This window comes from Schistocerca gregaria, chromosome 5 (assembly GCF_023897955.1).
Source record: "Schistocerca gregaria isolate iqSchGreg1 chromosome 5, iqSchGreg1.2, whole genome shotgun sequence".
Classification (NCBI taxonomy): Eukaryota; Metazoa; Arthropoda; class Insecta; order Orthoptera; family Acrididae; genus Schistocerca; species Schistocerca gregaria.
This window is the reverse complement of record NC_064924.1, coordinates 94,992,647-95,008,237: the sequence shown is the minus strand read 5'-3', so window position 1 is coordinate 95,008,237 and position 15,591 is coordinate 94,992,647. Positions and strand designations below refer to the sequence as shown.

General features: G+C 39.2%; 1 protein-coding gene across 2 annotated transcripts in view; it reads left to right on the top strand.

The window, feature by feature from the left end:
• LOC126272254 (DNA methyltransferase 1-associated protein 1-like) overlaps positions 1-13,854 on the top strand; it is a 78,254-nt gene extending 64,400 nt beyond the window's left edge. For both annotated transcript variants that reach the window (XM_049974968.1, XM_049974969.1), the window contains exons 6-9: positions 4,857-5,048; positions 5,129-5,270; positions 9,161-9,315; positions 13,436-13,854. In XM_049974968.1, the coding sequence (XP_049830925.1) occupies positions 4,857-5,048; positions 5,129-5,270; positions 9,161-9,315; positions 13,436-13,582 (636 nt within the window). In that variant the 3' untranslated portion in view covers positions 13,583-13,854. The remainder of the gene's footprint in view (positions 1-4,856; positions 5,049-5,128; positions 5,271-9,160; positions 9,316-13,435) is intronic.
• The last annotated feature ends 1,737 nt before the right edge of the window (positions 13,855-15,591 follow it).

Here is a 15,591-nt window from a genome sequence, read left to right as displayed (position 1 = left end):
ATACTCATTCTGAGAGAGATAATACATAATATTTCCATTGTATCTCATTGGGATGTAATGTTGCATACCTCAACTTTTAATGTTAACATGCTATTTTACATTTTGCAGAAAAGACATTTGTCTGCATCACGTTATTTCCTTGTATGTGCTGAATATTAATGTTGTTGTTGTGCCTGAGACAAGCTTGTGTTCTTTCATTATTATGATTATTATTACCCCCTGCCCTGCAGTGATTGCCAGGAGAGAAAAATGTAGGTGGTGTATGATCCATATGAGCTGCAACAGTGAGTGGTGGTAGACTGATGTTCATGTGCACCAAGATGGAAGACAGGGCAGGAAAACATTCGATGGAAGTTGCATGACTCGTTCTGGAGCAAGAGGGTTTGCTGTTTCATGAAATATAAATCCAAAAGCATGGAAGAGTATGTCCCAAAAATATTATCCACTTTGGAGTCAGCTACAGCTAGAAAATTTACTGGATTAGCGACTCGGTTGTTAAGTGAATAAAATTGGAAGTTTTCCTAGTAAGGACCCATATTGATGTCCATAGGACCAAAGCTTTGTCTCAGCTCTGCAAGGATAGTGACTCTAAGTAAGTGGACCAATTACTGAGAAACCACTCTCATACAGGTGTGTGATTCCAAGCATATTGTTGAACTGAGCAGTTATTTTAAACAATTGCAGCACCTGTTCATGAGGAAATTTTTGTTGTAAATTCCCAAATTGTCTGCAGTATGAAAGTTTTCTCCATCATATGGAAGAGATTCCTTCACCTTTAGAAAGTGCACCCACAAACTTTCTGAAAGTTTCTAACTTTCTCATTAACCCCAGACTTGCGACCAGTCAATGCGACAACTCCATCTGTTGCAATCAAGGAAAATTTTCACAACAACAATATTGCTTTCTAAGCAAGAACATTTATTGTCAGCCACAGTTGTCGTGCATTGGGATCAGATCAAGGAGTTCCCCCCACAACATTGAAATCAGTGTCAACACCACTCATGAAAATGGCAATCTGAGTAGCATCAATTCTAACATTGCTTTTGTCCAAAGCTGAGGAGAAAATAACCCAATCTTTATCTGTATTTGAACTGCACTTCCATGTCGCTCACAGTTTTTTCAGTACATCTGCAAATGCTTCACATTGGCAGAAGAAATACTTTGAGAAGAATGATTTCAGCTGTACATAAAATTTTTGCAGTATTCACAAAATATTCTTTCAGAAATTATCCATTGCTGAAAGAAAGTGCTGTTTTTGCTCTTTTAAGAGCTATGAGGCAGTTCTGTTTCATTTCTGTATTAAATTATTTTCTTCATGTAAATTTGTTACAAGAACATGCTTAATTCTTTATTTTTGTGCAGTTTTGCTTTCTTTGCTCAGTATTCTAATTGATAGCTAATGTCTCATGAAGCAATTGGAAATGTCATATCACATTATACTTCTTCAACACCAACATTACATCAAAAAGCAATCACTGAGGTCCCCTCTGTTTCAATAAAAAAGTAATTTTTTTCTCACTGTAGGTTCAAACATCAAAAAGATTCATTAGATTTTCATTTCAAGGATCATAACTTCTCTTAGACCATTTTCAACTCACTAGTTGTGTCTTATTACCTCATACTAGATCTCAACATAGACAGTGCTGACAAGACAAGGTCAACAATCTGTACTGCTGAGCTTATGTCTATTTAAAATGCCAGAACTGGAATGAGTAGCAAGGTGGAGAACAACTTGTGCTGACAGAGTGCGGATGAGCCTCTGCTTGCACCCATACCTCTCAATATTCGCATTTGCTCAGCCTGGTCTAGATTGTGATCAGATTTTAGCCAATATTACTAATATAATATCTGTAACAACTAGGTAAAAATACTGTAGACGGAAATTTGGGGTAATTGTATTACATTATACTTGGCATCAGCAGCTAGAGACTGTGGTCATGTGTGTGAGTTGTTGTGCCTATCTGCAACTCAAAATCACTATATGGTGAGTAGCAGCTATTGTTTTCATAATATTGTTGTATTACATTATTAGCATTAGGCAAAAAGCATTGAATCATTAACTTTAGGCTTAGTTTAGGACATCAAAGCAGGAGTGTAGGGCTTGAAATTTTCCCAAGGCCTTTCCAGTGTTGTCTTAGGTAATGGGAAATTCTTTTCTGTTATATTTTCCAGCATGAGTTAATGTTATTCCATTTAATTCAGTAATGTTAATGTTGCAGAGCATAAACACAACAAATTTCATAAGATTGAATGATGCACTTGGCTAATTACTTTCATGTTATTAACCAATAAACATTCAATTCGAAGTAGGGATGCTGAGTCACGATACGTACAATAAAAAGATTCACACAATCATAGCTTTCGCCCATTAAGGCCTTTGTCAGCAGTAGACACACATACACACACACACACACACACACACACACACACACACACACACACACACACACACACACACACAACTTGCACACACATCTGCAGTCTCAGAGGGCTGAACTACAGTGCAAGCAGCGGCACCAGTGCATGATGGGAGTGGCGACTGGGTGGGGGTAAGGAGGAGGCTGGGTCGGGGAGGGGGAGGGATAGCATGATTGGAGTGGTGGACAGAAGAGTGTTGCACTTTAGGCGGAGGGCAGGAGAGAAGGTGCAGGGGGAGGGGGGGGGGGGGGTTATGTAGCAGAAAAGAGAGAAATAAAAAGAAATTAAAAGACTGGGTGTGGTGGTGAAATGATGGCTCTGTAGTGCCGGAATGGGAACAGGGAGAGGGCTGGATGGATGAGGACAGTGACTAACGAAGGTTGACGCCAGGAGGGTTACGGGAACATAGGATGTATTGCAGGGAAATTTCCCACCCGCACAATTCAGAAAAGCTGGTGTTGGTGGGAAGGACCCATATGGAACAGGCTGTGAAGCAGTCATTGAGGTGATTGACCGTAATTATCCTCCCAATCTTGTACAAAAACAAATCTCCCATGGTTTATCTTTCCAGTCCCCAACCATCTTCCAAAGTCCTACTGTCTGGCCACAGAGGAGCATTCCCCTCGTAACTCAGTACCATCTGGGACTGGAGCAACTGAATTACATTCTCAGCCAGGTTTTTGATTACCACTCATTGTGCCCTGAAATGAGAAATGTTCTACCCACTATCCTTCCCACCCCTCCTACCACGGTATTCTGCTGTCCACCGAAGCTAAACAATATTCTCATCTGAAACTTCCTGGCAGATTAAAAATGTGTGCCCAACCGAGACTCGAACTCGGGACCTTTGCCTTTCGCGGGCAAGTGCTCTACCATCTGAGCTACCGAAGCACGACTCACGCCCGGTCCTCACAGCTTTACTTCTGCCAGTATCTTGTCTCCTACCTTCCAAACTTTACCGAAGTTCTCCTGTGAAACTTGCAGAACTAGCACTCCTGAAAGAAAATCTCATTCTGGAAACATCCCCCAGGCTGTGGCTAAGCCATGTCTCTGCAGTATCCTTTCTTTTAGAAGTGCTAGTTCTGCAAGTTTCGCAGAAGAACTTCAGTAAAGTTTGGGAAATAGGAGACGAGATACTGGCAGAAGTAAAGCTGTGAGGACCGGGTGTGAGTCGTGCTTCGGTAGCTCAGATGGTAGAGCAGTTGCCCGCGAAAGGCAAAGGTCCCGAGTTCGAGTCTCGGTCGGGCACACAGTTTTAATCTGCCAGGAAGTTTCATATCAGCGCACACTCCGCTGCAGAGTGAAAATCTCATTCTGGAAATATACTCATCCATCCTTACACAACCCCTGCTCCCAATCCCTTACCTCATCGCTCATACCCCTGTAAAAGGCCTAGATGCAAGACCTGTTCTATACATCCTCCTACCACCACCTACTCCAGTCCAATCACTAACATCACCTATCCCATCAAAGGCAGGGCTACCTGTGAAACCAGTCATGTGATTTATAAGCTAAGCTGCAACCACTGTGTTCCATTCTATGTAGGCATGACAAACAACAGGTTGTCTGTCCACATGAACGGCCACCAATAAACTGTGACCAAAAAACAAGTGGACTGCTTCACAGCCTGTGCCATATGGACCCTTCCCACCAACACCAGCTTTTCTGAATTGCGCAGGTGGGAACTTTCCTTGCAATACATCCTACGTTCCCATAACCCTCCTGGCCTCAGCCTTCCTTAGTCACTGTCCTTACCCATCCAGCCCCCTCCCTGTTCCCATTCCAGCACTACACAGCCGTCATTTCACCACCACACCCAGTCTTTTAATTTCTTTTTATTTCTCTCCTCACCTTCTCTCCTACCTGTCTAAACTGCAACACTCCACTGTCCGCCACTAACCACCATACTATCCCTCCCCCTCCCTGACCCAGCCTCCTCCTTACCCCCACTTCCATCATGCACTGGTGCTGCTACTCACAGTGTTGTTTCAGCTCTCTGGGACTGCAGACGTGTGTGCAAGTTGTGTTTGCGCGCGCGCGTGTGTGTGTGTGTGTGTGTGTGTGTGTGTGTGTGTGTGTGTGTGTGTATATGTATGTGTGTCTACTGCTGACAAAGGCCTTAATAGCCGAAAGCTGTGATTGTGTGAATCTTTTTATTGTGCCTATCGCGACTTTGCATCTCCGCTATATGGTAAGTAGCATCCTGGATTTTCCATTGCTCAATTTGAAGTAGAATTAAACCTGGCCTGTCTTTCCCTAGGTGGCAGGTCATTTATAAATAGGAGTAAATATATAAATAGTAAAATGTGGTAATTTGACATGAAAAATTTTGCTTATTAGATAGTACACTTTGTAAGGTATTGTCTGTTGAGTGTTTTCATGGAAATTTAAAGATCATTAGTTTCATCACTGTACAGTCTTTTTTTGTACATGTGCAGATAGAGGAGGAACAAACTCTTTTGAATGAACTGCGGAAGATTGAAGCAAGAAAGAAGGAAAGAGAAAAGAAACAACAAGATCTTCAAAAATTAATAACAGCCGCTGACAGCCAGTCTGATGTCCGGCGAACAGAAAAGAAAATAACAAAAAAAAAGCTGACTCATCAAATGAGGCCGAGGCTAGATGCTAATGTAAGTGCACAATATAAGAGCGTTCATACATATGTTGCAAAAATAGTGCTTTTGGAATTATTCTCTGATGTATGTTACAGATGGTGGAAACTGCAGGAATAAAATTCCCTGATTACAAGGGTAGTGGTGTGTCTTTGCGCTCCCAGCGTATGAAACTACCAGCAAACATTGGCCAGAAGAAAACTAAAGCTATTGAGCAGCTGCTTCATGAACTTCACATTGGTATTGTAACATTAGATGTAGTACAAACAAGCATTTTGTTTACTGGCTGTTCCAGAAACTGTAATGTTAACCTGTTTATCGTGATGTCGCATAATGCATGCTAGTGAGGTGATGTCTCTTCTCATCATAGTGCAGGAATAGTAAAATTTAAATGTCTGAGAAAATTGTTTTAATGCAATGTAGTATTTTCACAATACTTTTCTGCATAGAAATTAAAGTAATTCATTGCAAGGGGCAGTACATTTTGATTTATAATATCAATTTTATCAGAAGCAAATTCAATTGAGATAACTAATAAATTATGAGACAGAATTGCTGGCCAGTACGTACCTTGTTGTTGTTGTTGTTGTCTTCACTCCTGAGACTGGTTGGATGCAGCTCTCCATGCTACTCTGTCCTGTGCTAGCTTCTTCATCTCCCAGTACCTACTGCAACCTACATCCTTCTGAATCTGCTTTGTGTACTCATCTCTCGGTCTCTTTTGACAAATATTTCTACAGCTAATTACTGAATAAGTATCTTGAATGTGTAATCAAACAATTCCTCTGAATGCATCTTAACAATTAATTCCTTTCATCTGTCTTTCCTCTGTCATACACATATAGCATTGCTATTTCAGTCATTTACATGTCCGCAAATCACAAAGTCTCGACAGGAACAACTAGGTATCGCCCAATACCATCTTGCAATATATTGTGCTAGGATCAATATTTTTAAAGCTCTGAAGTCTCCTTCAGTATAGTGCACAAACTGCCAATACCTGTTTCAGACTGTCAGTATTATTTGCAATAAATATTGAGTAAAATTCAAATGGTTCAAATGGCTGTGAGCACTATGTGACTTAACTTCTGAGGTCATCAGTCGCCTAGAACTTAGAACTAATTATAACTAACTAACCTAAGGACAGCACACACATCCACGCCCGAGGCAGGATTCGAACCTGCGACCGTAGCGATCGCTCGGCTCCAGACTGTAGCGCCTTGAACCGCACGGCTACCCGGCCGGCCAAGAACAAGTGTTTATAACGATCACAGCAGAGAGATTCAATAACAAAGGGAAACTCTTCTCAATAAAAAAATAATACAACTTCTCAGACACACAGTGAATACACATACTGGGGCGGGAAGACTATGCTACTGATTGATAAGTCCTAATGACGGAGGGTTGAGTGTGATCTTAGAAGTTAAGTCCCATAGTGCTCAGAGCCATTTGAACTTGTTCTTGTTTACCTGTGCCTTGTTATTTCTTAGCAAGCATCACCCTGTGGGAGATATAACAGCATTGGTTTAGGTTTTTTTAACTAGTTCCTTGGAGGAAGAAGCAGCTTTCTGGCTTAAAAATCACTTCATGGTTAACTTAAAACACTGTCATGTATAAGTTTCATAATCAAGTTAAACTTCTCATCACAATTATAGTAGTAAAAAATTAGCTTTGTAATACAGTCAAATCCCAGACACATGTTTTCTTCATACCACACTGCCACTTAATGTAACGCCCAACAGCGTGACAATAACAATGAGAAATTGTGCACTGTGTTATGACTACTGCAGTGTCACACATTTGTACATTGCATAAGTTAGAAGCAGCACAAAAACTTCCAAAAAACAATCAACAAGACTGTCAAAACAAGATGAATTATTCCCAGCAAAGGCAGTGTTGACTAATGAAGGGAAGGGTGGGGAGGCAACAGTTCGAAACAAACATTTTGCGGGAAATTCATTTTGTTTAACATTACACATATACTAATTTTATCAGTCAGTTTTCTCACAATCATTTTAAGTTTAGAAATAAGGTTATGTAAATTAATAATTTTACTTATTTCAATATGTTTTTTGTTTACTTGTATGCATACTACCTGCAATATCCTTGCATACCACCAGTGGTGCAAGTACCACTGTCTGGGAACCCATAGTGTAGATGATAGAATTCTGATAGGGAAATGCAAATAGTATAGCATTAAAGGTCTTTCCCTTCTGTGAATGGAGTCATAAACTATCAATAGAAAAGCAAGGGTCACATCAGATGTAATAGGAACACGATTGAATTCAAATTGGTGAAACATTAAATATGGTGTGTTGCAAGGTTCAGTGCTTGGCCTGCTCCTGTTCTTGATCTACGTAAATAATTTATAAAAGACAATGGAGGACTCATAAAAAACTGGAATGTTCACTGATGACACAAGTATATTGATCAAAGGTCCATACAAATTCATATCAGACACAGCCAGGAGGATAATGGAACAATCTTACAACTGGTTCATAGCCAATATTTTAATCCTTAATATTGCAAAACTCTTATTATGCTATTCCAAACAAATAAATATGACTTACAGGTACTAGAAGTAGAGAACAAGGGGCTTACACTGAGTCCCAGTATGTGAAGTTCTTGGGCATCAAGATGAGTGTTAAACTAAGGTGGTGCCAGCATGTGGTCAAGTTAACCGAAAAGTTCAGTTTAGCAGCTTTGCACTCAAAAGTCTTCTCTCACAGTGTTGTTAGCATATTTTGCACGTTTTTGCTCAATTCTGTCCTATGCAGCAATCTTCAGGGGCATTGCAGTGGAGGCGGATAAACAATATTTATTCTGCAGAAGCATAAAGTAAGAATATTGTGTGGAGTTGATAACTAAACACCTTGCAGCAGACTTACATTTACATGCCAGTACACATTCTCCCAAACAGTGTTTGTGGTTAATATGAAAAAGATTACTGTCACTTTCCTAGAAGTAGAAATAATTTCCATATAGACTGCATCCCCCTCTAGGGTTAAGAATGGAGTTTTATGTTCCAGTGCAGAAGTCTGTAACACATTGCCAGTGGGCATATGGTAGAAAATTGAAAATCCCTAAATACTTAAAACACAAAGTAAAATAATACCTCATTAGCCATTACTTCTACAATCTGTCTGAATTCGGGAATTTAAATTCTGCCTAATCCTAATATTTCTATCAGACAGATTCTAATATTGCCAGTATGTACAAAGCTGATAGTGGTCTGAAAAGTTAAAATGCTTTGTGTGAAGTATTAGGTCAGTGTTCGTCAAACTTGCTGCTTATGTACTGATCTTATTATTCATTCAGAACTTTCATAAATTAGTAATTTATGAGCCATCAATGGACCAGCCATAGTAAGGGTGTGGTAAGTTAGCTGTCAGCCCCCAAGAACTGATTGTTTAAAAGTTGACACTATTCAAACCACTTTGTGTTGAATGTTTTTTGTTTTGCAAAGGTACCACATGCCAGTCAAGATTTTTGTAATTTTTTTACATTTATGATGCATGAAGTTCAAAACTCAAAAATACCTCCTTCAAAGCCATTCAATGCAATCGTCAAAAATTCTCGAGAAAATGGACTTTTTAAGTTTTCCAGTCACATTTAATATACTAAAATAAGATGAATATACAAATGTGAGCAGTGTGACTCTGTGGTAGAGTGTTTTCTCACTGTACGGGGCCTGTGTTCAATTCCAGGTGGAATCTTTTTTTTTTTTATTTTTTCCATTCGGTTGAAACACTAATGTCATTTAAATATAAAATTCATTAATTATATGCTAATTAAACTTCAGACTATTTGGGCATAGCTTCTGCAATCTTATACAGTGCTCCAAAGCTCAGCTTTTTCATTTACTAAGTGTACACACTATTAAAAATGGAGACACCTTTCTGCATTTGTGTTGTTTATGTGTAGCCTTATATTTGGTAAGACAGTACTATGTATTAAGTATCGCATATGATGTATCCTGCCTTCCCCAGCACACACATTTTCCCATTTTTTTTTATTCTACCTCCACAAAAGACACACATTTCTAAATGTTTGAAATTCTCTGCTTACTTTTCAGTTTGCACTTGTATATTCTATTCTTGTCACATGTATTATTATGTTATATGTTGCAGAATTAAACCCCATGCCAACAGAAGACATTTGCCAACATTTTAATGAATTGCGTAGTGATATGGTTCTTCTGTATGAATTAAAAATGGCACTAGCAACATGTGAATTTGAACTGCAAACACTTCGTCATCAGTATGAAGCCCTCAATCCAGGAAAGGTTAGTACTCCACAAATGATTCATTATTATTATTATTATTATTATTATTATTATTTCAGAGTTTGTGTTTGTCAAAACCATTAAATTATGTCTTTTTTGAAAATGACAATGGCCAGAAGAAAATAAGAGAAATACTTTCTTCGAAAGAAGTGACAACAAGATGACAAAGCCTTTTCCTTTATTTCAGGAAAATGTTCTTCACATAATACTGTATAGTGCAGTTTGTTTCAATAGCTATAAATTTTCAACAGAAATAGCTTTGATTTTATTTATATCAAGAGGAGAATTTACTTGAGAGGACTCAAGAGTCCTACTTTTGGGGTAGACATAATAGAATTTACTAACTGAAAACTCCCCACTCATCAACAGCCTCCTAAATAAATAAAAAACTTAGATTCAAAATGAAAGATTTAAAGCTAGGAACCAAGGGAACCTTCATATAGCATCATAGACAAAAGGACTGAAGAAAATGGGGTTAGTCACAATTGTAGTTCCAGTTTCACTTTCACAGTAAAATCTTACTGTGTATGTGAGACCTTGTATCCTGTCCACATCTTGTGGCTCCATGCTAAATATCGTGTGGGTTATTTCAAAAGTTCTGCATTTATTTTACAAAACAAAATACCTATACAGGCCTTCGACATAATCTCCATTGGTGCTTGAGACAGCTTCCCAACATTTTGGCTATTTCTGTATTCTGGGTAGGGCACCTTCATTGTTGAGCTGTCTGGTTACTTGGGAATCTTCAACAGTTGTACCAGAATGTTTTCCATAGACTTGTTGCTTCAATTTGGGAATCAGATCAAAGTCTGGTGGTCTCTTATCAGAACTGTATGGTGGAAGGGGAAATATTTCCAATCCATATCTTTTGAGCATTTCTCTCACTGGTAGGGTAATATACGGACTCACATTATCATGTAAAATGAGGACACCAGCTGCAAACATGTAAGGCCTTCTTTGACAACTTTTTAGGCATGAAACCTTTTCCAGTATGTGCATGTTACATCCCCTGTGGTGCTTCCTTTGTAGCTACGACTCCATTCATGTCATACCAAAAGATCATTATCAGTTTCACCTTTGGAATTTTTTTGGGCATGCAGAGTCGAAACATTTCCATTGCGATGACTGAGACTTCAGTTCTGGCGCAAAATTTTGTATCCACATTTTATCGAGTGCAACAATCCTTTTCAGAAACTGTTCTCTTTCCATTCAATAAGGCTGCAACTTTTTCTCTCTTCAACTTTTCAAGTATGAGTCTGTAAACTGAAGTGACAGACATTCTGGCATTGTATGCAATTGCCTCATGTTTCTCATCAATCCTCTCTCAAAGTGTCATTAACAATAGCATGAGATGTGTAGTCTGTTGCATTGATGGTCATCTGCTTTTGGGTTGTCCTCAGTGTTTACCCGATCTTCTTGGAAATGAGCAGACCACTAAGACCATGTCCTACATGAGCGACAGAAGCGAGCAACAGGTTCAGGCTATAAAACACAACCGCAGGTGTAGTTACAGAAGTGTCCTGTGTGAGCGACATCTGTGTCGCTGCCTGTCTCCCGCTGCAACTGGCGACGTTTGAATTCAAACACGTTTGAAGCTTGTTGCTGTAGCATGCACGACATAGAGCGACAGCCATGTGTCAACTCGGCACAGCAGTGGAGCGGACACGACGGCAGCTATGAATTACTTAACATCCGATTTTAAGAAAACTATTCGGTGAAAAATTCGATTCTTCAGCAACCTATAGCTTGATATCTTTAAACGATAAAGGTCTTAATTTATTTTTGTTATTCGTCATTGTTACTGTGCTGCACGAAATTGAGTACATGACTGCACGAAATTTTTAAGAATTTGCAGAGGTAAAATCACATTGTGTAGACTTTCTGTATAGTTCATTTAAGGCCATACATTATTGCATATGAAATATAACCATTGTATGTAAATTGTATTTAAAGTTGAGACCGATGATCTCTCTCTTCATTCTTGAGATATTGGTTGTTATATGCGCGGACAAGTCACTCGTAGCACGTCCGAACCTTTCCTTCAGGAATCAAGTGGTCGTAAAAATCATTGTATCTCATAAAAGGTTCAAGATATTGAAACAATGAATTTTGGAAATGACAGCACGCAAATATGACTATTTTATCACATGATTAATATTTGATGTGTTTTTGTAAATGTGTGAGCAGAGCAAAAGCAAGACTCCCTATAACTTACACCATGAGATTTTGTCCAAATTTTTGAATAAAATTTGAAAGTAAAAAATGAAAGAAATCAGTCAAATATTTTATGAAGTGATTTGTGTAAAAGAAATAAGTAGATCGGAGAAATATTCTACGTGCCTTTGAATGATGCTCAAAATCATGAACAGAAAATGAGGTGCACCAAAAATTTCCCTAATATTTTTTATTTCATACTTTCAGATAAATCACAACACAAAATGTTTGACTTTCTCTTCAAAAATCTTGGAAGCTTTACTTTTACAGACTATTGATAGTAGTTGAAACACTTTGCCTAACTATTGACTGCTGATGAATTATGCTCGCAACATCGAATATCTGTAAAATTTCATGGTTCATTGTAATTTATTAGGAACTAAATGTGTGTGATTTTTAAGGTCTTGCCAAAGAACTTGATCTTTACATCTATTCTAGTGTTCTTTGGCAAGACCTTAAAAATATACTGAGCAATGCAATGTGAACAGTATACATAAAACTTAGTATACAGAATTGTAACTGAGTCAGTAAAAATATAAAAATGATCCATAATTGAACCCAGAACCTTTTTCTAACACGTAATAATGAACTGCAAACACTGACTCTACACCACAACTAGCTGTTGTTTACTGGTATCAATCTTTGTACTTGTTTGTATTTATCGTAGTCATCCGCATTTATTGGCTGTTAAAATTTCTTGATCTATATATATAATGGAAAGAAACATTGCACATGGGGAAAAAATATTAAAAAAAGGATGCTGTGACTTACCAAACGGGAAAATGCTGGTAGATCGACACAATAAAAAACACACCAAAACACACACACACACACACACACACACACACACACACACACACACACACACACACACACACACAAGGTAAGTCTTTCCGCTCCCGGGATTGGAATGACTCCTTACCCTCTCCCTTAAAACCTACATCCTTTTGTCTTTCCCTCTTTCCTGATGAAGCAACCGTTGGTTGCGAAAGCTTGAATTTTGTGTATATGTTTGTGTGTCTTATCAACCTGCCAGCACTTTCGTTTGGTAAGTCACATCATCTTTGTTTTTAGATATATTTTTCCCACATGGAATGTTGTGTGTGTGCGCGCGAGTATATACCTATCCTTTTTTCCCCCTAAGGTAAGTCTTTCCACTCCCGGGATTGGAATGACTCCTTACCCTCTCCCTTAAAACCCACATCCTTTCACCTTTCCTTTTCCTTCCCTCTTTCCTGACGAAGCAGCCGCCGGTATATTAAAAACAAAGATTCCAAGACTTACCAAGCGGGAAAGCGCCGGTAGATAGGCACAATGAATAAAACACAAACACACACACAGAATTTGAGCTTTCGCAACCGGCGGCTGCTTCGTCAGGAAAGAGGGAAGGAAAAGGAAAGATGAAGGATGTGGGTTTTAAGGGAGAGGGTAAGGAGTCATTCCAATCCCGGGAGCGGAAAGACTTACCTTAGGGGGAAAAAAGGATAGGTATATACTCGCGCGCGCGCGCACACACACACACACACACACACACACACACACACACACACACACACACATCCGCGCGTGTGTGTATGTGCGCGCCTTTAAGTTCTTTCTCCCCCTCTCCTCCCAATCTTCTTAACTGTTAACTCTGCCATTTCTAACACTGTAGAATTGTCACTTGAAAGTCTGTGTGATATGACAAAAAGGCAGTGTCCAGTGGAGGCTGCAAGCACAAATTCTAATTGCGAATTATTTTCTTGTGAATCTTTCTCGCCATTTGGATTATCGGATGAAATATGACATGAAGTTCTTGTCCCATAAAAGTAAAAAAAAAATTAGAGCTGCTACACTTATTCATTAAGCTATTTCCATCTGGTAGACATATAGTTGTTTCTAAGTGAAAGTGATGTATATGTTTCAGACTCTCCCTGTACCAAGTGCAATATCTTTAGACTCTGAAGAATCTCGTACACAGAGTGCTGAAGGTGATGCTCCAGCTGTGAAACAGAAGGCAATTTCAGAAGTTATTGATGTAGTAGGTTCACCTGGTACACCAAGTGCACCTTGATTCCATAGCATGTACTTTATATCTTGTATATTTTCTGTAGATTACATTTTTTCTCAAAATGTTTAATTTTGTACTTTTATGATTTATATTTAATTCAAACAGTAGTAGAGTATAAAAGTAAGAGTGTAAATATTCATTGATCTGCATTTGCATAAAAAGTAGAAAATGTCCAATTGTTTAACTTAAACTTGTTTTGTATAAAAAAAGGAAAATTAGTAACATGACTTTCTCTTCAGTACTATAAATAAACTGCTCGAAAGTTCAGCAACACCTTCATGACTTTTTGTTTCAGACCTCTTTCTCAATACTTTTTAGAGCACAGCAAATTTGTAGGTATAGCCAGTACTGGACATAAAAGAATGCCTGAATTCTCATTGGAGTGTAGTAGAGTGAACCACTGTTCAGTCTGCCACATATCTCTAAGGGTAATTTCATGCTTTGACAGTGTGCTGTCACTATAAGACAGGGGAAGTTGTCCTCAAATTGGCACACACCAGGAATGTAAATTTGTCACACGTTAAGAGTCTGGAGAAAAATAACCAAACTTAGGAAACTTTGCACTGTTATTGTAAGAACTAGTCTGTAGAATGTAGCTACAAAGTTAAGCCTAATGGCCCTGCTTTTCAATAGTTCACACAGCATGCACACTGAACATCCAGAACTTTGACTTATCAATATAAACCAGTCCAGGTAATAGTAGCATCACCTGGCGAGGAATAACTGCTAGTCAGACGCATGGGTTTTGTGTCAGTTGGAGTGCTGTCCATGTGCAGAATGGGGAATGGGCACGATCTGAGTTTTCAAGGGCAGATTGTGACGGCTCAGCACAAGCATTTTGGAAACTGCACAGCCTGTCAGGTGTTTGATGACTGCTGTGGTGAGTCTTCAACAAGTGACAAAACCAAGGTCAAACCTGACATCCAGACATCGTGAGGTTGGGTTGCCCCCTCATTACTGTGTCAGACGTCATAGGCTGGGCAGACTGATAAAACAGTGAACTATGGTGGAAATAACATCAGATTTATGCTGGGCAGAGTACAAGTGTGTCTGCATACACAGTGCACTGAACACTCCCAATGATGGGCTTCTGCAGTCGGCGACCGATGCATGTACCAAAGTTACCCCCACGATATCGGTTACTACAGTGGAAATGGGCACATGATGTTGGCACAGTGGCAGAGCATTGCATGGTCTGATGAATTCCGATACCTTCTTCATTGTGCCAATAGAAGGGTGTGAATCCGTCTTCCAGGGGAACAGTTCCTTGACATCAGTACTGTGGGATGGAGACAAGCTGGCAGTGGCTCCATTATGCTCTGGAGAATATTCATGTGGGCATCTATGGGTCCAGTTGAGTTTGTGCAAGCCACCATGACAGACAAAGAGTACCATACGCTGATTGCAGACCATGTACAGCCTTAATGACAATCATGTTTCCTGACTGCATTGGCATATTTCAACAATATTATACGCCATACCACGAGGTCAGGAGTGCGATGGAGCAGTTAGAGGAACACAGTGCTGAGCTCCAACTGACGAGCTGCCCCCCCCCCCCTCCCCTCCAACTCTCCAGATCTGAACTGAACATGGTGTCTGAGCTCATCACGCCCCTTCCAGGAACTGACCGAAATTAGATGACTTGTGCATGCAGATGTGGTGCCAACTCCATCCAGCAACCTGCCAAGACTTCATTGCTTCCTTGCCATGAGGCATCACCAAAATGCTGTCTATTAGGTACACATAGGTAGTCAATGTTTTGGCTGATCAGTGTACATCTATTCTAAGTTAATATGAAAATAAGTATTTACAAGAAATAACTCAACCAAACACATTTTGATTGTATTCAGATTCCAACCTTTTATTCTCCATCAAACAGAACTGCATTTTGTCTCCCATAATTTTTACTTTGTTCTAAACTTTGAATTCAAAATCAAATATTCTGTGGTCAGTAAGAAATATAAGATCATAGTTTATTCAGCTCTTAATGAAAGCAACATTTTTATATATAT